At 34.8% G+C, this 22,052-nt stretch overlaps 4 protein-coding genes across 4 annotated transcripts; 2 read left to right on the top strand and 2 right to left on the bottom strand.

Moving 5' to 3' along the window:
- Window positions 1–181: 181 nt before the first annotated feature.
- On the bottom strand, window positions 182–845 carry LOC118043527 (uncharacterized). The gene is made up of 3 exons (XM_035051541.1): window positions 735–845; window positions 402–634; window positions 182–287 (listed from the first exon to the last, which is right to left on the bottom strand). Exons 1-3 carry the CDS (start codon window positions 843–845, stop codon window positions 182–184), a joined length of 450 nt encoding a protein of 149 aa, XP_034907432.1.
- Window positions 846–3,010: 2,165 nt separating this feature from the next.
- LOC118043494 (uncharacterized) lies at window positions 3,011–5,093 on the bottom strand. The gene is made up of 2 exons (XM_035051491.2): window positions 4,827–5,093; window positions 3,011–3,720 (listed from the first exon to the last, which is right to left on the bottom strand). Exons 1-2 carry the CDS (start codon window positions 4,974–4,976, stop codon window positions 3,088–3,090), a joined length of 783 nt encoding a protein of 260 aa, XP_034907382.1. The 5' UTR covers window positions 4,977–5,093; the 3' UTR covers window positions 3,011–3,087.
- Window positions 5,094–7,819: 2,726 nt separating this feature from the next.
- Window positions 7,820–8,344, top strand: LOC118043493 (uncharacterized). Its single transcript, XM_073410343.1, has one exon. The coding sequence runs from the start codon at window positions 7,820–7,822 to the stop codon at window positions 8,342–8,344; it is 525 nt and encodes a 174-aa protein (XP_073266444.1).
- Window positions 8,345–10,533: 2,189 nt separating this feature from the next.
- On the top strand, window positions 10,534–20,304 carry LOC118043492 (protein CHROMATIN REMODELING 24). The gene is made up of 22 exons (XM_035051489.2): window positions 10,534–10,691; window positions 10,790–10,912; window positions 11,038–12,047; window positions 12,136–12,266; window positions 12,375–12,429; window positions 12,823–12,951; window positions 13,110–13,217; window positions 13,319–13,374; window positions 13,456–13,546; window positions 14,653–14,787; window positions 14,871–14,948; window positions 15,301–15,510; window positions 15,598–15,669; window positions 16,516–16,596; window positions 16,690–16,808; window positions 17,375–17,486; window positions 17,920–17,988; window positions 18,096–18,190; window positions 18,636–18,764; window positions 19,278–19,343; window positions 19,449–19,581; window positions 19,911–20,304. The coding sequence occupies exons 1-22, from the start codon at window positions 10,565–10,567 to the stop codon at window positions 20,073–20,075; spliced, it is 3,294 nt and encodes a 1,097-aa protein (XP_034907380.1). The 5' UTR covers window positions 10,534–10,564; the 3' UTR covers window positions 20,076–20,304.
- The last annotated feature ends 1,748 nt before the right edge of the window (window positions 20,305–22,052 follow it).

The raw sequence follows: 22,052 nt of genomic DNA, 5'->3' as shown, positions 1-22,052 counted from the left end.
CTCTTCTGGTAAGCCATGAAAGAAGCTGCCAATCAAAGCCCTGCAGTATCGCGGTCTCCAATTCCTTAACAACATTATTTCTTTGATGTTTCATCAATAATAGAGCAACGAAACATTATTTCTGATTGCAGCTTCACTTTTCTTGTAGCCATGAAAAGCCAAATCCAAGCATATATGATTTTTAGTTGACAGTTCTAAGCAAATCAGTACCATCCCAAGCACCCTCGAGCTCCTTGACAACCTCCTCAAATGGAAATGGAAGTTTCTTGTAACAATCAATTGAATACCTGAGTTTTGGGTTTTGAAAAATAAAAGTTGTTTCAAAAAACTTTGCACAAGTGAGAATCAAATTCTAGGTTGACTTGGATGGTGTTTATATCAAAGCCCCAAACAGCAAGTACAGTCCTGGCTTTTCAGAAATGCGCTTGACAATAGGATAAAATCTTCCAAGATCAAACCACTGCAAAGCTGCAGCAACTGTTACTAGATCAACAGAATTTCCACCACCAATTATGTCTGCTAGTTGATCATCAGACATTTGATAATGGGGTGTGAAAACACTGAACTTGGGCATGTGGCACAGCATGCTTTTTCTGTTCTTCACTTGTGTCACTTGCTTGTAATGCTCGGCAACCTGAAAACAACAGACATTGGATTGTACTGGTAGGAAAAGTATGCTAATATATGTAGTTTATAAGTTATTGAGTCTTAAAGAGAGATCATGGGAAACTAACACCGTTAGTAGTTCCAGTGCCGATGTCCCAAGCCAAATAGCGGTGAGGGGTGAGAGCAGCCAGCCTTGAAAACCATTTTCCTGGATATCTTGGCCTTGCAGCCAAAGACATTGCTGCCTGCTTGCCAAACAAACCTGTTAAATCTTTTTGATTCACAGAACAAAGCATATTTGTGCACATTGGGAATCATGTTCTTGATTCTGATATGATTATTTGCTACTATCTGCAAGTTGGAAGTAGTAACCATAACAATCAATATTGTTTCGCTGTTGAATGCTAAAAAACCAGCCTAATCTTTTTGATTCACAAACAAAGCATATTGTGCACACTCATGTTCTTGAGCTACTATCTGCAAGTTAACCAACTACAAACGATGGGAGGGAGGGAAGTAGTAACCATAACAGTCAATGTTTCGCTGTTGAATGCTGAAAAAACAATCCTTACAGCCTAACTTTTCTCGCTAGCATAAAAGCCTCGTGGAGGACGGATCTAACCAGTCTACAAGCTGCTCCACAGGACCACGGCTGGGTCATTGGCTTGTAATGCCTGCAGACCATGAACTCAACATCATAAGAAAAAAAAAAATCCCTCAGAAGACCGAGAAAGCACTTCATTTTGGGAAGAAATATTGCTTTTTCACCGTGTGAATTTAGGCAGAAACATCAACATCTATAACTCAATTCAGGAAGACGTCTGTTAATGTTGAAACTAGTTCAAATTAAAATCTAACTATAGCAAGTTTACCAGATCAATCTTAGTTGACAGAGTTTAATTATGCTCTTTTTCATAACTTCTCTGCCATCTTCCCTTTCTTTTTTTTGCATCTCTTGTTCATGGGGATCGATTTCTCAAACATAACAATCATATCTAAGACCTTTCAATTCTCATATTGTGTTTTGACAATACAAAACCATGTTTTCAATGGCTAGAAATTGTTTCAAACTTCAACTCAATCCCATCTTCTTTTTCATCCTTAGAATTTTGCTAAATAATAAAGGCAGCTATTACTTTAAAAAACAATTTATCTTGATAATTTTATATAAAAAGATGTTTTTTAAGCTTCTTCGTGTATATAAATCCTCTTATAGTTGTGGTAGCTATCTTCGTGTTTTTTTTTCTTTTTTTTTTTCCCCTACATTAGTCTGTTTGAAGAAGATGCTGGATTTATAAGGAAGAAATGATCCTTATTTTCTACTGATATAATTATTGTTTAAAGGTGGGAAATTTGACCTGCAATGTAGGTCTGCGGCTAAAGTGGCCCCGATTTATTCAGCATCTAGATCAATGGTCTGCACACGTTGCGGGCCAGTTTTTAGATTGAAAAAAAAAAAAAAAAAAGACCTGTCACCGCCAATAGTCGTGGTGCGCGTATTTACCAAAAAAAAAAAAAACCAATGAAATTGAACAACAAATTTTTTTTTTTTTAAATACCTGAATTGCCAACTAGACCCGCACATCTAAATTTTGATATTTTTTTTTATAGGGTTGTTAACATATCACTATCAATAAATAATAATTTTAATCATTAAAATAATTGATCTTCATATTATTGATTCTCATTATTATTTTTTATTTTTATTTTTGAATAGTCTTTTTAGGTTATTTAAAGGTAAAAATAAGTTTATTTAGGTTCATATATTTTTTTAATTATTTTTTATTTAAAATATTGTTGAAAAATGAATTTTTGGGATGTAAAATACTTTTAAATCAACTTTTCAATAACCTATATCTCTGGGATCTAAGTAAAACAGATGATGTTTTATTTCAGACATAAATCTAGTTTGTTTTTTTAACTAGTTAATTTGATTGTATAATATCAAAATAACTCCAAAACAGTTATATTGGGAATATGAAATAAATAAGAAGATGGGTTGAGATGTTTTAGTGTTTATCCATTGGCCAGCAAAAAAAATTCTCGTTACCGAATATTTTTTTTTTCAAGTGTAAAAGAGAAATTTAAGTCTAGTCTCCACATAATACAAGTAAATAAAATTCATATTTGTTTTTGTATTTTAAAAATATTTTTTAAAAAAAAAATTTTTTATTTTTTTTTATTTAAATTAATATTTTTTTTTGATGTTTTTAGATTCATACACTAATATCAAAAATAATTTTTTATAAAAAATATTTTTTTAATATATTTTTAAATTAAAAATATTTTTAAAAATAACCACAACCACTCTTTCACCCACTCACAATACTCATGCATGAAGCTGTTGCTAAAATTGATGAGAAGTATACAAACATTATTGGAAGAACAAGAAGACAAGTCAATATAATAGGAGAAGGCAAATAAGCGGGAATTCTTTATTTCAATAAACTTTTCTCCTCATTGAAGCTTGGAAAGAAAATCTCACAGCCTGACTTTTCCTGCAAGCATAAAAGCCTTGCAGATGACAGACCTAACCAGTTCAGATCCACCCCAAACAGTCTCCAACTCCTTAACAACGGTCGGAGACAGCAAATCAACACCTTGGTCCTTGGCTGTAACGACTGCTGACCAAGAACTGATCATCTTCAAAAGCCCCTCAAATGACATCTCCTTTGGGATGTCAAGTTCCAGTGGTTTCCCTTCAGAACCCAAACCAATACTCTCAAAAGGAAATGGAAGTCTCTTGTAACCTTCGATTGAGAGAAACGCATTCGGGTGCCAAAAAGGAAGAGTTGAGTCATGAAATCGCTTGAATGCTGAATCAAATGCAGGACTCACTGCAGCATCATTGTAGCACCAAACAGCAAGTAGACCTCCAGGCTTTCTTAGAAGGCGTTCAACGAGGGAATAGAATTTTGGTAGATCAAACCAGTGCACAGCCTGTGCTACAGTCACCAAATCAACTGAATCTTCTCCACCAATTAAGCTTATTATCTCATCATCAGACATGGATAATGGGGTGTGGAAGTATCGAACCCGTGGATGTGTCATCGAACGTTTTAATTGAGCTTCACTCACATCAGTTCCAATTACTTGCTCATAGTGCTCAGCAACCTAGCTACCAAGAAAAGCTAAACACAATGATCCAGCAATCTTGATAAATCCATGGATTAATGCAGGCTAAACTACTGATCAATACTGAAGTTGGTAATCACCTTTCAGTTACTTTGTTCTCTCAGAAAAACAAAGTTGGAAGATTCTTGTAACTGTTCCATTTCACTCACCACAATGCATACAAGATGAAATGGCAGAAAGCAACTAGAGCCTGAACTTCATTTAGCTTTAAGAGAGAGTGTTCCACCAATGTAAGCAGAACACTTGTGTGCAAAAAAGTCTATGTAGTATGTTACACGAGGCAGCCGTTTAATGAGAAAATCTACAACAGCCTGAGGTTTTGACCAGAAAACAACCGCTTTTCAACCAAACAAAGCCAATAAAATTCATTCAATTCTACTATTGGGGTAAGAGGTTTAGATGAATGGTTCATTTTTTTCTTGCAACGTGAATTAGATGAGGTGAAATCTTCCAGTTGTTTATCAAAATTCAAACAATCAAATTGGGAAGCAATACTTTATGTGAGATCAAGTATTAGCAACTAAAACACCATCACAGCAATCAAGTAGCAATGACACACGACTTATCCTTCTAAACCTAGAGATGCAAAGAGAAATCTGCAGGCCCATCTGATCGTTTTCTTATTTAGAAACATATATTCACTCTTTCCCTTTTCTTTTTAGAGAAAGAATACCAATCTAAAGCTAATAATCAAACCTTTTGGCCCAGTTGAGGAAAATATATATCAGTAGAGATACAACATCAAAAGGGAAATAAAATCAAGAATTCGAAATTGAATTCATGTGGATATATAGACACATGAAATCTTTAGCCTAAAACAAGAAACTTAGTTTTCTTGATTGAATCAAATAACCTTATTCTTGGTCAAAATCATAAAGAGCAGGTGCAGAATCAATATAACTGATCTTAGACTAAATCAAGGAGTTCCATCTGATAATAAGATGGCAGGTAACCATGAGAGGATGATTTGACCCACTGAATAACACAGCACAATCATCTAATCATTATGAGAGAAAAAGAAAGCAAGAAACTTGAGGAATAAATATATTAGTTAGAGAAAAGAAAAGGAAAGAGAGAGAACTAACACCAAGAGCAGCTTGGCCATTGCCAGTGCCAACATCCCAAGCCAAAGAGTGGTGAAGGGTGTGATCGGCTAGCATTGAATACCATTGGGCTGGATAAGTCGGCCTTCCATCCAAGTATAGATCAGCTTGTTTGTCGAACAGTCCTGCCATTTCTCAATTAAGCTATTATATTTTGGACACAGATTAGTAGACAGAGCACCTTATTGTGCTGCTAATAAATAGTGGGGAAAAGACTTTTCCGACAAGTGACTTGCATTAAAAAAAGACAAAGCAGTATTAACAAGGAGAGAGAGAGAGAGAGAGAGAGAGAGAGAGAGAGTGACAAGTTACTGTAGCTCCAAAACAAATTATTATTCACTAGATATGAGAGGTAAAGTCGTCTTTTTATTTTCGTTGTGATAAAATTATCTTTCATAATTTGTGCAAAGTTGGTTTAGTAATTTCATTTTCTGTGTACAGTAAATTTATTGATTTACCACTGTTCGATAAAATTGCCCCAGATCTAAAAAAAAAACCTTTACACAAAATTTTGGCTGTTTATGAGAATTGAGAAGATGCTATCCTTTTGGCTGTTTCTGAGCAAGTCAGAATTGAGAGAAAATAAATTCTCCACTGTTGTCATCCTAGATTCATATATACCAAATGAAGCAAATGTCAATTGTCTAGAATTTTCGGGCATGAAAGATGTCCTTTACATGAGAAATTCAAATCCGTGAGACAACTTCTCAACTCCATTAAATTTTCTATGACCAATAATTGGATCAATGAACTATAAAAATCGGAAGCCAACTTATAAATACAGAAGAAATTGCCGTTTGTAGGTGAGCAACGTAAGTATTGTTTCTCATAAGATCCATATGTAGTGTAGTTACAGGTGAGTTTCAGTAGGTCACGACCACTTGAATTGAAGGCTTTGCTAACAGAGCTGCAATACAAGAACTGTTTGGCTTCAGAAGACTAACACGGTCAAGCCTCTCTTGATGCAAGATTATTGCCATAGTTCAAACCTCCTACCTCTGGGAATGCATTTATGTGTGAATGATTGTCCTGTTACAGTTTGAAATTATCCTCTATATTCCTACCACTGGACATAATTTTTTGAGAAAGCATCACCACGACACCAATTCTTGTTATTTTTCCGAGCCCCCAAGCCGTGACTCTGGCATCGAGTGCTCTTACAAAATATGGTTATAGTAAATTATACTGTTCAAGGCAGGCCACAAAGCATTGGTCAAGCAAGCAGAGAGGGTGGGGTGAGCCCTGCTGACATTACGGCTCTTCTCATTATTATTGAAGCCAAGCGCTGAAAAGCTCAGGAACAGAGGAGACACCAGATGCAGACTTCTGTCATAATAGAAACTGATCATGAGTCCAGTGTCCCTTCGTCAAAAACGTTGAGCTTGTGGAATGTTTCCAATGGGTCAGAGATTCAATGCTTATATCATCTGCTGCTCAGATTTGGAGCTATGTTCATTTATCAGTTTTTCATAGTAGTTCACTATCACTTGGCTGAAGAATGGGTCTAACTTTCAACAATTAAAGCCTTGCAAAATGATGGGGTGACAATTTTGATAAATTTGTTTGGTGCCAGGACCTATGAAACTCCCTGTTTCTCCCCCTCGCTGCTGTTGCAAAACCTGGTGATAGTTGTCCCGCATCCATTGTCTGCTACAGAATGTGCAGCCTTGTAAAGAAGTATGCTTTTATGATCCAACCTCATAAGCTTTGCATGCAAATAATTTCAGGGAATATTGGTCATTTTAAGTTCCCTTATCCATATTTTCGTCATCTTAGGAAGCTAGATATATTTTGTTCTGCCCTGCATTTATTCTTTATTTTATCGAGGCTCCTCTGTACTGGGTGCTCTCTCTCATAAACCTTTTTCCTATAAATTTGGTTACTGAACCATTGACACCGAGGAGAGAAAGCAAGCATCTGAGTGGATTGCAGAGGCCCTTTTGGGTCATTCGGCAAACTCGGCAATTTTGAAAAGAGGATTATGTAAATCACAACTAGTCAGTTATACCCGGTATTGCTAGAAATAGAGGTGAAGAGATGCCCTTAGGAAATGAAACAAAACATAGCATAAAGAAAAGAAGTCCTCAGGTGTTAAATGTTTGTTATTTCAGGGCATTTTTTAGTCGTTTGAGTGCATGATAAGCAGGTTCATGTCTGACGGAGAAACGAATCCCATGGCTAGGCTAGTGGCTATTATCAGTGATGCTTTTCTGTATTTGGTACAGGTCGAAATTTAGATTGCCTTAAACTTGGAAAATGATATGCAAACAAATAAATTCTTAAAAAAATTTCATACAAATTGATGAGGCAATGAACAATGAGCTGTGCATGTTAACTGAGGTTATTTTGCAGGAGAGGGAATGCTGGGAATAATAACGAGGTGGTGGAGCATAATGCTGGTGGTATAGCAAGCGAACATGGTGGTTGAGATTGAGATTTTGGAATGCCTCCAATGGTTGTTAATCATGCTTCATTTCATGGAACAGGCAAGAGGGATGGAGATCTTAGGTTCAAGCTGTGTCATTATCGCCTCAAAAAATAGTGTATAGCTAAAAATAGATATGCCCTGAGGTATAAAAATTAAGAAACGAGCTATGTAGGGTGCACAAATTTTGGAAATTAATAGCCTGATCTGTTATAACAGCAAATCCTACCCGATTTCCACTCCCTTGTCTCTGTCTGTGGTGTGTCCTGGTTCGAAAACTAACCATGTTTTACGTAAGACAGATTTGAATATGTCCACCCTGTGAAAAATCTGATGAGGCATCCTCATTATGCATGCAATTAACAAGAAGGAACAGCAGCGTTCATCTTCATCGTCGTCTCTCATGAATTCTTCCTTATCCCAGAAAGATCAAAATAACATTCTCTCATTGATCACACATACACCAATTCCTCAATGAACAAAAATGGATGAGGATAAAGAGGAAATAATAATCATCTGATCTTCTTGTCCGTCAAGTCTCAATACACAAATGCCTGTAGAAGACCCCACTTCCGGGCGCTTATTTATATGGCTCGTCTCTTTCTTCTTGTTTATTACTATAGCTGCTGGAGGCAGCTTGCTGCTTATGTACGTTGTCCTCCCTGCAGACCCATCTAGGGCTTGGTTTCCTGTTGCAGGTATAGCCCTGGTTTGCCTGCCTTGGCTATTTTGGGTACTCACATGCTTCTATCGAATTCTTTCTCGAATCTTTGGATTTCGGATTGCCGTTGGTTCTATTAATGGTGGTGGTGATGCAGGAGGTGGTCATACAAATGTTTTTAACACGACAGGAAATGCAGCAACTGATAACGAGCCTGGTAACATCGAAAATCCGGGAGGAGATGGAAGGCAGGATGAGTTTGAAGGGCCCATGGTGATGGTAGAGAGAAATGATAGTGGTGGCGGCAATGGAGAAACTGCAATTAAGAGGAATTTATCAGCAAGCAATTCAATCAACATTTCTTTTAGGTCACATGAGAGTGAATTGCCATTGACCTCATCCATGGCATGTTGATTGATTCGTTGAGCTAAGGTGGTGATGATTTGAATGAAGAGAGGAGCTTCCTCAATCCAATCCTTGATCTGTTTTCCCCAGGGAAGCCGTTCATGTCCTTGCTACAATCCAATAGCTACACACATAAATGTCTGGTCATAACATTACACAAAGTTGCATAAAACTACACTGATCATGGATGGAATACAGAAAAAAATGATTTATGTATCTGTCATTATAATGATCTTGAGATTGTTTCAAGAATGTTTGTTCTCCTTCCCAGATTTACTAGGCATTTTTCTTTTTCTTTTTCCTTTCACAGATTTCTTAGGTATAGGCATTTTTTCTCTTGTTCAATCCGTTCATAGATTTCCTGTCAGAAAATTTCAAATACAAGACAGACTTCCTGGTTTCTGTTCTTTTATGTTCTTGTATTTAAATTGTGGATAATTAAGTAATGTTAATGCAATCTTCAATCAATGCATATACAATGTAAAGCTTAATATGTTCTCTTTGTCCTTGTTAATCCTCTGTTTGATTATTGTTTCCAGTAATTTTGCTATCTCGAAGTTCCTGACAGTCCTATTTTTGCTCTAGCTAGTTGGTCTTTTATTCAAGATCACCAAACATCTCGTTGACTGTACATGTTCAATGACACTTTCTCCTGTTCGGGTCATTGAGGTTATCGGGTTAACCTTAGTGATTATGTTTTTTTAATCAAAATAATATATTTTTATTTAAAAAATCTTGATTTAACCGAGTTTAAACCATATTTAGCTAGGTAAACCGGGTCACATTTCAACCGGGTTTGATTATGTTTTTTTTAATTCAAATGAGATTTTCTAGTTCAATAATAACTATGCCCAGAAGCATATCTGGTCTAGGCAACTACACCGTGTCCGGATGAAAGCCTCAGAGAGCACAAATCACAATTCTAATAAAGCATAAAAACCAAAGTAACCATTTTTATTACGAGCACAAAGAAATGCTTACAAAGAGAATTAGGCCTTTTATTGGTGATTATAGGACAGGATTCAAAATCAAGGAAGGCTGAAAATTAAATTTAAATTTTAAAAAAGAATAAGTTTATTTGGGACTTTGAATCCCATATGATCTAGTACTCAATTATTTTGATTGGTTATGAATTTGGCATTGTTATTTTTTCATGTTTGTCTTTTTATAGTATAATCTAGCTTCATGATCCTTTCATGGGGTTTGAAGGTTTAGGCCGAGTTAATTTTATTTTTTTATTTTATTTTTTTTTTTGTCCCTCCATATTAGGTTAGTTGGATATTAACATTTATTATTTTTCTCACTTTTTTTATAAGATTAAATTGATTTCGTGTTATCATGAATTTAACAGGTTGACTAAGATTGACTTGGGCCTTTTTTGTTGTTATTTTTTTTTAATTTTATCCTTCAATATTAGATTGATTTAAAAATTAAGCTTTATAATTTTATTTGATTTATTTTCCATGAGGTTATCTCGCTCTTATAACTAAATTATAGATTTGACATGCTAACTCCTATAGACTTAAGTTAATTTCTTGTTTGTTTTTTTAAATTATTTTATTTTCAGTTTCTTCATTCAATATTTTATTTACTAGAAATTAAGATTTATTTTTTTTTATTTTTCTTTCTATATAATTATCATGTTCTCATTTAATTTTCACTTTGATAACAAATTAAATCATTATGACCTTTAAGAATATTATAAAAATATATTTTAATAATATTGATATTTTGTAATGAATTATTAGTGATTTTTTTCATTTGTTGTCAATATCTTTTTTTTTTTCTAATTATATTATTAAATTAATCAAGTTTATTAAACCAATCGAGTTAATCACTAGAATCACATTTTTTTTTTTTTAAGAATATTTATATCTTGTTGACATTTTTTGTTGTTGGAAAAAATAGGTTAAGCTTGTGGCGTAATGCAGACCACCTATCTAATAAGTAAATTAAGTGTTTGATATTATAATGCATAATATTATTTATTTAAAAATATATTAAAATATTATTTATTTTTAACATCATTGAATCATAATCATAAAAATATCATTTTTTTTTAAAATAAATACAATTTTAAAAATAATAAAAAAACAGAAGCAAGCGGGAAAAGCGGGAAAACCATTCAATTCAAATTCAATTATAATATACCCAACGGATACTTTCTTTTTACATTATATTAAAACGCCACATTTCTCCCTTTGCAATCTCTCTCTCCAAAAAATAAAAATGGCGGATCTTTCACAAAGCACACACAGAAAACCAGTTAGTCTGAACGATCGCCATTATCGTCTCCTTCAAGACCTCTCTGCTCTTCCCAAACAACCGCCGCCTCCGCCGCCAGTAACGTCCTTCGGTCTCTCCCTCTCTCTCCAACTCCTTTTTTTTGTTTTAATTTTATGAGTTATGGTTTCTAGGGTGTCGAAATTTTGAATCGATTTGTTTGGTGTACAGAGGAAGAAGAAGAGAGCGTATTCAACGTGAAGTTCGACGGACGACGTCGTATTTGGAAATCAGAATCAGAGGATGATAATATCCCTAAATTCTGTGGAATCACTGATTTTAATTCTTCACCTGGTAAAATCCCTAATTTGACTGCCATATTCATCCTATTTAAATTGATTAACAAACCCGTAGATGAGACAGCTAAAAAGTTTTGATTTTTTTTTTGGGGTTTTGACGTGGGGAAATTATTTTTTCAGAAGAAGAAAAGCCTACGAAGGTTAGGATTGAAGGAAGACGGAGACTTTGCAAAGTATCTTCTGGGGATGATGCAAGTAGAGAAGAAGTGAAAGATGATTCTAGTTTTGATGATATTGCCGATTTTGATTCACCCATTCCGTCTAAAAGTGGTGGTGATTGTGATAATAATAAAGGTGTTAATGAGATGAAAGATATTCTTAGTGATTTGACCTCAAGGCTTGACCTTTTGTCAATTGAGAAAAAGAGAGTTCCTGAAAATAATAATGTGGTCAAGAAAGTTCATGTGGTTGAATATGCAAGTGCTGAGTCTTTGTTTTCTTTGTCTTCTAGTCCGTCTGATTCCTCATTGGATGCTATTAAAAATGGTGGATGTGATGATGAGAGTGCTGTGGATGAGTATGAGGAGGGTGATTTATTGAGTGAGTCATTTGATAATGAGGTTAGTAGAGGGCTAAAGAAGAAAGAATATGGAAGGGTGGATGAAAAGTTAGTCCCTGTGGGAAAACCTTTTGTGTCCAATGTTGTAGAAGATGAAAGTGATGTGCAGATTGAGTCTAACCATGATGAATATGTAACTAGGGTGGAGAAGACTAAGAAAGTTAATCAAAGAGTGAAGGAAAATGAACCCGATGGGTTCAATGAGAGATTGAGGTCTGTAGGACGGTCTTCGGTGCTTAGTCTTCGAGATGAATCAGAGGATGATGAAGATGATTGTGTGGTTTTGACCGGAAAAAGGGTGGTCAAGAAAGTTGTGAGACCCGGTGCCATTGCCAAGTATAATGTATTATCTGATGAATCTGAGACTGCTGTGTTGGAAAATCATGCAGAGTCAGAGGATGATGGTTCCATTATCTTGCCTGGACTAAAATCTACTTACAAGTTACCTGGTAAAATTGCAAAAATGCTGTATCCTCATCAGTGTGAAGGTTTAAGGTGGCTCTGGTCTTTGCATTGCAAGGGTAAGGGTGGAATCTTAGGAGATGACATGGGCTTGGGAAAAACGATGCAGGTGAGGAAGTGCCTACAATAATTTATAATGATAATTACGTTGGACTCCACTGTTATATGGATTAAATTTCGTTTGTTTTATTCTGCAGATTTGTAGCTTTCTAGCAGGTCTCTTCCATTCGAAATTGATTAAGAGGGTATTGGTTGTGGCCCCTAAAACACTGCTCACTCATTGGATTAAAGAACTATCTGTTGTGGGGCTTTCTGGGAAGACTAGAGAGTGAGGCGGTTTGACTCAAGTCTTTTGAAAGTTCAAATGTTTCTGTCTTACCATCGAAGGATAGTGGTCTGTTAATAAGTGCTAATTATCCGTTGCACTTCCGTGTAGATACTTTGGGACCTCTTTAAAAGCTCGGGACTATGAGCTGCAATATATACTTCAGGTTTTACATGTGCTCTCATTGTTTATACCTTTTATTCTTCCGTGCGCAGCTCTTAATGTCCAGATAGTTCATATTTGATACCTGCAGCCAAATAAGAGGAGAGAAACACATCTAAGCTTTAAATTTAATCTGACCTAGGGACTTGAAACAAGTTAAATTCTGCCAAGTTTAGTTGAAATAAGGTACTAATTCAATCGTGGATGTAAGTTCTGTGAAGTTCTAGAGTTGAACTGATTTGTTTAGTCTCTTGGAAGTTTGAATCAAATCTTCTTTCTCAATTAATTTTTTATTTGCATATAGCATAACCTTGCTTTTCCATGGAGATGGTAATGGGGTTTCGGCGATCTTTCTCATTATTGTTGATTATCGTGCTAATTCATCTTTTTGTTTCAGGACAAAGGAATTCTTCTCACAACTTATGATATTGTGCGGAACAACTCAAAATCTTTACGAGGGGACCATTACTTTCTTGACGAGGAAAGTGAGGATAGTTATATTTGGGACTATATGATTCTAGATGAGGTAGATTTCGAAGCTCTAAATTTAGGCTGTGTTACAACTTACACCTGCCCTTTTTACATATTGAAATCATGCAGGAATCAATTGTATACTAGAAATCTTTATTTTCTCTGAAGTTTCTGCTTTAAAGTGAGTGTTAAATTTTTGTTATATTTCTCCAGGGACATCTCATAAAAAATCCTAGTACTCAGAGAGCGAAAAGTTTGATTGAGATACCGAGTGCTCATTGTATTGTCATTAGTGGCACTCCGATTCAAAACAATCTTAAGGTATCATCCTTAGAATTCATACTTTTGTTTGCTCTTTTCATAAATTAAAACATGCAGGAAATTCTAGATATTCAACGCTGTACTCCTGTTACTTGAAACAGGAATTGTGGGCTTTGTTCAACTTCTGTTGTCCTGACCTTCTTGGTGATAACAAGTGGTAATTGTTCTTCTAATCCTTCAGCTTGCTTCAATAATAAGTTCATGCTTACCTATGACATCAAATTTTGCATTTCTTTAGGTTTAAGCAAACATATGAGCATCCCATACTTCGTGGAAATGAAAAAAATGCTTCTGATAGGGAGAAGCGTATTGGTTCAACAGTTGCAATGGTAATGCATTTGGATGTACTGGATTGTGCTTGGTACATCCATTGTTGATTATTTTCTTTCTTTTTTCTTTGAGATCATGGCATTAAATACAAATAGTTTTGGTTATTCTTCTGTGCAGTTGTTGGCATATTCTTCTTGTACAGCTGAAATTGAAAAATGTAGAAGTTTGGATATATGTTTCTGTCGATCAATCAATAGAAATCAGCGCAGTCAGGCTTTCAAGGAACCATGTTTTCTAGTCTAAACTCTAAAGGTTCTTGTTTTTGTACTGGTGTCTTAGGCATTGCCCTCATTCTAGTATTTAGGACGTGTTTATTAACAGGGTAACTTCTCAACTCTATTTATGATTGGTAGCATTTCTTTAATGGCTTTGGATTTTTCTCCTTCCAGCTACACCCTAGCTTGGATTGCATCACAATTTGATACAATCTACTAATTGTTTGCTTATTTTTTATCGTGGAATAAAATATATGGCAGTGTTAAAATTCACATGAGACTGAAAAGTTAGCTTTGAAAGGTTAGCCATGCTTGCTTATAAATATTCCTTAAGAACCTAAAAATCTCTGAATGCTGCCTTCATCCTATGTTGTCTGATGATAGGTTTTATAAGACTCCAAAAGCAATGCATATGGTTTGGCCAAGGTTCATCAATGATGAGACTGCAACCATTTGAATCTTGTTTCTTTAATATTTTTTCATTGATAATTTTTTTAGAATTCTCCTAATCGTGAATTGCTGTAATGTTCTTTACATGCAGTTGGTGACATAATTTTTAATTGATCAAAATATATCAAGCTAAATAAATTTGTATTAACATTTTATTTATTCCGTTTTTGTTGCAAGGCTGGCTGTTGGACTTCATACTTTTCAACAAACTTTGTTCATTCTAACATTATTAAAGATTACAGATTATCTAATATTCAGAAATATTCAGCTGACTGTTTTTTGGACCCAGTTTATATATTCAATTAAACCTTGTAATGTCATGCATTTAGACTTTTTGCATTTGCCTCTTGTTTGTTCTTGTTTCTCATTGAAGTGCTTGAATGTAATTCATAATTATATGAAAGTCAATTAATGATATCCCTGTATTGTTTATTTTACAGGAACTAAGAGAACGCATTCAACCTTACTTTTTGCGCCGTATGAAGAATGAAGTATTCAAGGAAGATGATGCCACAACTGCTAAACTTTCCCGAAAGAATGAGATCATTGTGTGGCTTAGACTAACTGCTTGCCAGGTGTGGTGTGGTTGCATATCTTTGGTTCAGTTCATATATCATAAATTCAATTAATCAAGCAACTGCATCCCTTGTTGTGTCAGCGGCAACTTTATGAAGCCTTTTTGCGAAGCGAGATTGTTCTCTCAGCATTCGATGGCTCTCCATTGGCTGCACTAACGGTGCTTTACTCTTCGACTCTAGTTTTTTTGTTTGATTTGTAGTTGAGTTGAGCTGCTGCTCGACTAATTCTATTCAAAGAAAATTTTGATTTTAAACTGCATTAAAGGGGAATTCTTTAATTATTATATTCTTAGAAGCTCTGCATTTTACTTCTTAAATACTATTTATTTATTCATTTAGGTTTTTCCATTAGTTCTCTGTTCTTGGTTCATATTTGGAAGATTTTTGGTAGGGCTTTAATTGATAAGTTTTAATGACTAGTTCAAATATTGTTGAAGAATTATACTGCTCTCTATCACTTTGATATTTAGGTTGCACTTACATAATCAATCACCATTTTCCCTGGAGTAGATATTGAAGAAAATATGTGATCACCCGCTTCTCTTGACAAAAAGAGCGGCTGAAGATTTGTTAGAGGGAATGGAGTCCATGCTAAATCCTGAAGATGTTGCTGTGGCTGAAAAATTGGCCATGCATGTTGCTGATGTTGCTGAAAGAACTGACTTTCAAGAGAAGCATGACAACATCTCCTGCAAGATCTCTTTTGTGTTGTCACTACTGGTTAGTGATGTCTCAGAATTGCTGTTGATGATTTTGATTTAGTTTTTAATAATTCATGCTGAATGCATGTGCTTATTTTTTTCACAGGATAATTTAATTCCAGAGGGACACAATGTTCTTATATTCTCTCAAACTCGTAAGATGCTTAATCTCATCGAGGTTTGTTTAATACCACGAACTTTTTGTTGCTTTGAATGCAATATGTCATTGGTTAATTTTCTGAATTTTCACAAATGTTGCTGATAGCATTAGAAAACTTAAAGGTTTAAATGCGCAAATAAGTGGGATAAGTCCTTGGCATTGGATAAAATTTAGTGACAACATCATCACAAGCATATGTTATTACTTCTAGAAGATCAGCAAATCTCCAAACTTTGGAAGAGCCTTGGCGCTGTGTTTAACCTACAGGAATTTGGCTTGTCTTCGTTTCTGTCAATTGCTCATGTCTTATTGTTTATGTGCCATCACTTGGAAACTATGATGCCACTTTCAGTGTGTAATATTACATGTTACCTTTGGATTGTGTTTAATTAAGTATTATGGGCAATAAATTCAAGATGCACATGTTATGTTACATGAAAGCTGACAAAATATTTCAATTCAGTAGGGGAAGCTGATAATTTTTTTTATGTTTGTTCTATCTAATTAAATCTGACTATTCAAATTCAAAGTTGAGATATTCTGGCATCAGTAGTTATGCATGAAATTATATCTTAAATATATGAACATATAATTTGTGTTTGCTTTAGATGTTCACTGATGCTGCTTTTTTTTGCATTTATGTTTTAGTTAAATCATCTATTTTTTTATTTTGTTTTATAAAGAACACATATTTTACTGTCCTTATAGCTGATGTTTTAAGAATCCCTGGCCTACTCAAAACTATGTTTTCTAGAATATTTTTGTAGTAAAATTCAAGAATTTGCAAGTTTCTTTTGTAACTTTTCTTTAATGTGTTAGGCTTTTACAGAAGGTGACACATGACCTATCTTTTTGCTGTTATAGGAATCTCTGGTGTCCAATGGTTATGAGTTCTTACGCATAGATGGTACGACGAAAGTTACTGATAGAGCAAAAATTGTTGATGTAAGTTTCCTAAAATGTCAAAACCATTAGATTTTAGTTTTCATAAATGAAATATTTATTCAAACTCTTTGTTTCCCAAAAAAATCATTTCAGGACTTCCAAGAAGGAAATGGTGCTCCTATATTTTTGCTAACATCTCAGGTTGGCGGTCTTGGTCTTACACTTACAAAAGCAGATCGTGTGATTGTGGTTGATCCTGCTTGGAATCCTAGGTTCTTCCCTAAGCTTATTTCTTTCACTCAGATTCAGTGAACAAGAACGGACTACATCATAAGATCTAGGATTGGTAAATTTGCTAAGGACTTCAAAAGGATTTGCCAAAAAGATTCAGATTTTGCAGGAGTTTATAAATATCAGTAATTGTGTTTATATTTGACATAAAATGTCTCCTCCATGCCTGTGGGAAACTACGTTTATTTTTTTTCTTTATCTGTTGTTTTTATTGGCAGCCTGTGGATATTGCATGTTGAAAAATAAGTGGAAATGTTTGGAACATCCTTAAATGGCAAGGCAGATGCACTTCTACATTCTAAACTTTGGCCACTAAACTATGCAAAGAATTTTTCTGCTTTCAACACATTTTGGGTGTTTCACGTACTTTTCTATTATTTCCCATTCAAGGACTGCCACTTTCTTGATGCTTCAGTTTTAGAGTTATGTGCATGACTTCTAAAACACTTTAGTGGTATTTGCTTCTACTTTTCTCTATGGGCCTTAGTTTGGAATTTTCTAGGTGTAATTATGGGGTCAATTGATACATCTCTCTTTCTCATTGCAGCACGGATAACCAAAGTGTTGATCGTGCATATCGAATTGGGCAAAAGAAGGATGTGGTCGTATATAGATTAATGACTTGTGGAACTGTTGAAGAGAAAATTTATAGAAAGCAGGTTTAATGCTTGTCTTACGTCTTATTTATTGCTGCCATGTGGTATTATTTACTAGATATATGATATCTGATTCTGGTTTGCAAAGTGGAGTGATTGTTGGTAGCTGTTAGTGTTTTCATGTGCTATACTGTATTTCAAGACATGAATAGGTGTTTCTGGGACTCAGTTCACATGGTTTCAATACATTTCTGCAAGTGGTTGGAAAACTATATTGCATGCAAGTGATTTGAATAATCTGTTGTTCCATTGAAGTTCAGATTCCAATTTACTTGTGGAAAAAATCTTTACATGGGATCCTTCTAATTTGTCATCTGAACTGTACACATGATAAGAATCTACTTTTGGACATTATTTAGATGCATGGGTTGAATCATGAATGTTTAAAATTGAAACATTAGTACAATAAGTTAACTCCTAAAAATTTCTGGTGTAGATATTCAAGGGGGGGTTATTTAGAACAGCAACTGAAAACAAAGAACAAATTCGATACTTTAGCCAGCAGGTATGTAGATATTATGCTTCTATTTGTTGATTTAATGGAATATATTCCTGGCACCTATTTTGAAACATGCAATGTTGCCTTTAAAAGTTCAATTGATTTTTTTTCAGGATCTGCGGGAGCTATTCAGTCTCCCTAAGCAGGGGTTTAATATTTCCCTCACACAGCAACAATTACATGAAGAGCATGACAGCCAGCACAAAATGTACAGAGCCTATTAGTGGCCACTACACTTATGCGTATTTGTTTTTCGCTCTCTAATTAGTGAAGTTGGACTATGTTTATCAATGTTTTGCTTCAGTAGGATCTCCAGTTTTTGAGTTGTTTCATCATTGATTTTCCACTCACCAAGAAACCCATTAGTACTAGTAGTGTTTTTAAATTCCTAAAATGTCTATTTGCACTAGGGTTTACTTTATCTTTGGAAGAGTAGAAGTTAGGGAATGTCATAGGCCTGTATTAAAGATAATTATCTGTTTATCACCTTTCATCCATAATGATTGTTCATCTACTCATCTTTGGAAGAGTAGAAGTTAGGGAATGTCATAAGTTTTTGGGAATTGTTTGGTTATGAATCTATGCAATTGCAATGACTGTCCATGCAAATTCATTGCCATCTTAACTCTTAATTTATCCTATTGTTGCTGTAGGGATGAGTATCTGGAATCCCACATAAAATTCTTGGAGAGTCAAGGTATAGCAGGAGTCAGTCACCACAGCTTACTCTTCTCAAAGACAGAAACTGTACAACTTGCACAGGAAGAAGAGGATGAGATAAGGTGAATTCCCTTTTCTTGCTTTTGGGTACAGCACACTTGTAACTCGTTTATTTGCTCCTTATAAATATGTAGTTCCTCATTTTTCTCTTTTTGCTTATTGCGTACTGTTCTTGCATATTTTGAGCTGAGATAAAATGAAAATAACATTTCATAAAATTCAAAACCCCTCGTTGTTTGCAGAATTCCCCTTTGATTCTAATCTAAACAATTTGTAGTTCGAATTATGGAGCTACCGGCTTTCTGTATTGTGATTATAGGTCTGCCATTATTTTGCTATACTATTTGGTTCCAAGTTCCATTGATTATATATAAAAATTTCAAATCATTATTTCAAATAAATATAGCCACTGTTCACTCTTTTTTACCCTTGATTGTAATTTTGGATTCAATCCTATGGAGTATAAGCTTATATTTGCATTTGAAAACTTTAGTTATGCAAAGCATATGGATTCACTATCCTCGTTCCTTAATTTTTGAATGTGGTGTGCTATGGTACTCTATTTGTGGGTTTAGGAAGAAAGTGTCCACAATGGTGGGAAATTCATCGTCAAGCTATTCACTTGAACGCAATGTTGACGGGTATGGTCCTTAAGTTCGATTATTTATCTTTAACAAATAATCATAATATTTTTTAGAGGTACTTAGTACATGTTATTTAGTTTCTGAAGAGTTGACACTTGACAGGGCTGCTCGTGCTTTCAATCCCAAGGATGTAAATCTGAACAAGAAAACCTCTTCTCCAGATAGTGTGGGCAAACTGACAGAATCTGAAATCTTAGAGAGAATCAATCGGCTGTCACAATTACTTGGAAATAAGGTATGATTTAAATGACAAGTGAGAAGGTAGATAAAACTGCTTGAGTTACAAACATTAAAGGGGTTGAGAGTTGCCATCCAAAACATGTTGAAAATTCATAAATAAAATATGAAGACTGTTTTGACCTTTTGTTGTGCTTTTATTTGCTTAGGCAGCCAGATTTGTTTATGATTCTATGAATAGCCCAAACTGTTGAAGGCATTATTTATTCTTGTTAAATGGATTCAACCTACCATGCTATCTCAATTTTATTTTACTTCAGGCACCATTTCAAGCCGGCTGTGCCATTGCTTCTTGTTTCTCAGTTTTGCTTTGTTTTCTGTTTACAGGTTACCGTTTCAAGGTTACCAGACCAAGGAGCGAAACTACAGAAGCAGATTAGTGAATTAAATTCAGTGCTCATCGCGCTGAGGATGGAGAAAGCAACAGAGAGAAAAGGAGTCATCAGTCTGGATGATTTAACTGGGGAATTCGAAAGAGGATTGAATGTATAGATTTTTTTTCCCCACTAAATCAAATGTAAGCAACGAAAAAGGAGGTTGCAAGAATATTATTTATTGGCTAGATTGAGAAGATATATATATCTTCAACATACAATGATTTCTTGGTTGGGGCAAGTACTCTCTGCCTACTGTATATTTTATCAAAGTGTAATTAATCCATGTCAAACATCAAGGTACAAGATTTTGTTTGGGTATTGTTATTTCAGGACCTGTGGAATTAGTCGAGTTGTGTACAAGCTGGCCTGAACACTTAGGTGTTTAGTACCATCTTTATGATTAGGAGTAGTTGTTTGCTATAATTTAGATGGAAGAGCACCCATTTGAGAAACTTTGATATATGTATAATGGTAGTTTAAGAATCCAATTTTGGACAACATGAATTTCTCTTGCCAATCACATAACAGTCTCTTATTTATAGAGAAATTATCAAAAGTCTTGACAATTATATGTCTGAACGAGCCTTTGATCGAGTCTTATTTTTTGTTTTCTGCCCGATACTTTGTGTAAATATGGATATGTGAAAGGGGGTGTTGAGATTTTTAATAGGAAGCATAGGTTTATTCCTAATGTGAGAATGTATACCATTTTGATATATGGGTGGTGTAAGATTGTTAGAATTAATATGGCTGAGTTTTTTCAGGGAAATGGGAGAGAGCGAGGGATTAAGGCTAATGTTAAATAAATGGGATTTGTAGGAGCATGGGCTCGCATCTAGAGAGTAGGTTTAAGAGGATTATAAGTCTGGCATAAAATATATTTGATGAAATGTGTGACACATGGATTGAACCGGATATCACGAGTTTTTCTCTTGTTCTTCATGTGTACAGTCAGGAAAATAAACCTGAATTGACGCTTAATAAATTGAAGTTGATGAAGGAGAAGGGGATTTGTTCGACCGTGGCTGTGCTTTGGTGGTGAAGTGTCTTTGTTCATTTGAGATGAATGATACGGGGCTGCTACATAATTTTTTTAATATTAAGGTTTACCAAGATGATGGAGGTGTTTTCATTTGTTAGAAGAAGTTTGCTGAAAGAATTCTCAAAAAATCCAGAATGTTTGCCTGCAAACCTGTTGAGGTATCTTTAGTGGTGAATGAAAAGTTAATGAAAGGTGGATTTTACTTTTTATAGAAGTTTGGTTGGGAATCTATTGTATTTAACACAAGGTCTGCTGTAATGTTTGTAGATTTGACAGAATTTCTTAGATGAAATTGATTGGATTTTGTGATAATGATTAGGGTGGATGTGTTAAAGATATGAAAAGTGTTTCAAGCTATGCTTTTTCTATTGGTTCAGGTGTGTTTGCTTAGTGTTTGAAGAAACAACAATGAGTTGCTCAATCATTTGTTGAAGTTGAATATGTTGCAGCTGTTTTAGCTACTCAACAGCAACAACATTGTTTTGTGTGGTGATAAATCAGGTATAGAAATGGTAAGGAATCCAATTTTTCATAGCAGAACTAAACACATTGCACTTAAACATCAGTTCATTCGTGAAGCAACTGATGAGGAGAGGTTGATGGATTTCTGCAAATCAGAGGAGCAAGTGGCTTATATCTCTACAAAAGCATAGCCAAAAGATAAATGTCAAAAGACGAGAAATGCACTAGGAGTTCAAGTTCAGCATATTAAGATGGAGAATGCTAAGGTTAGCAGGCTGTAACTAGTAAAGTTGTTGTGACTATTTAACCTTGATTTTAGTTAGTTAATGTGTTAGAAAAAAATTATAGCTAGATTAAAAGGTGATTAAGATGAACAAGTGTAAGGTTAAGATGTGTTGGGTTTTTTTTTTTTTTTAATATATGTATGGCTGAAAGTTCTGGAGATGTATGAGAGTAAAAAAGAAGAAGAAAAAGAAAAGAAAAGTGTGATAAGTTTTTTTACTGTTACCTCCTCTTGTTCATGATATTCTGCAGAAAATTGCAGACTTATTTTCTCTCTTAAAACCAGCATTTCGTTGTTGTTTTGAC

Source organism: Populus alba, chromosome 7 (genome assembly GCF_005239225.2).
Source record: "Populus alba chromosome 7, ASM523922v2, whole genome shotgun sequence".
Lineage (NCBI taxonomy): Eukaryota > Viridiplantae > Streptophyta > Magnoliopsida > Malpighiales > Salicaceae > Populus > Populus alba.
The sequence above is the reverse complement of the archived record's forward strand: the minus strand, read 5'-3'. Positions and strand labels throughout refer to the sequence as shown.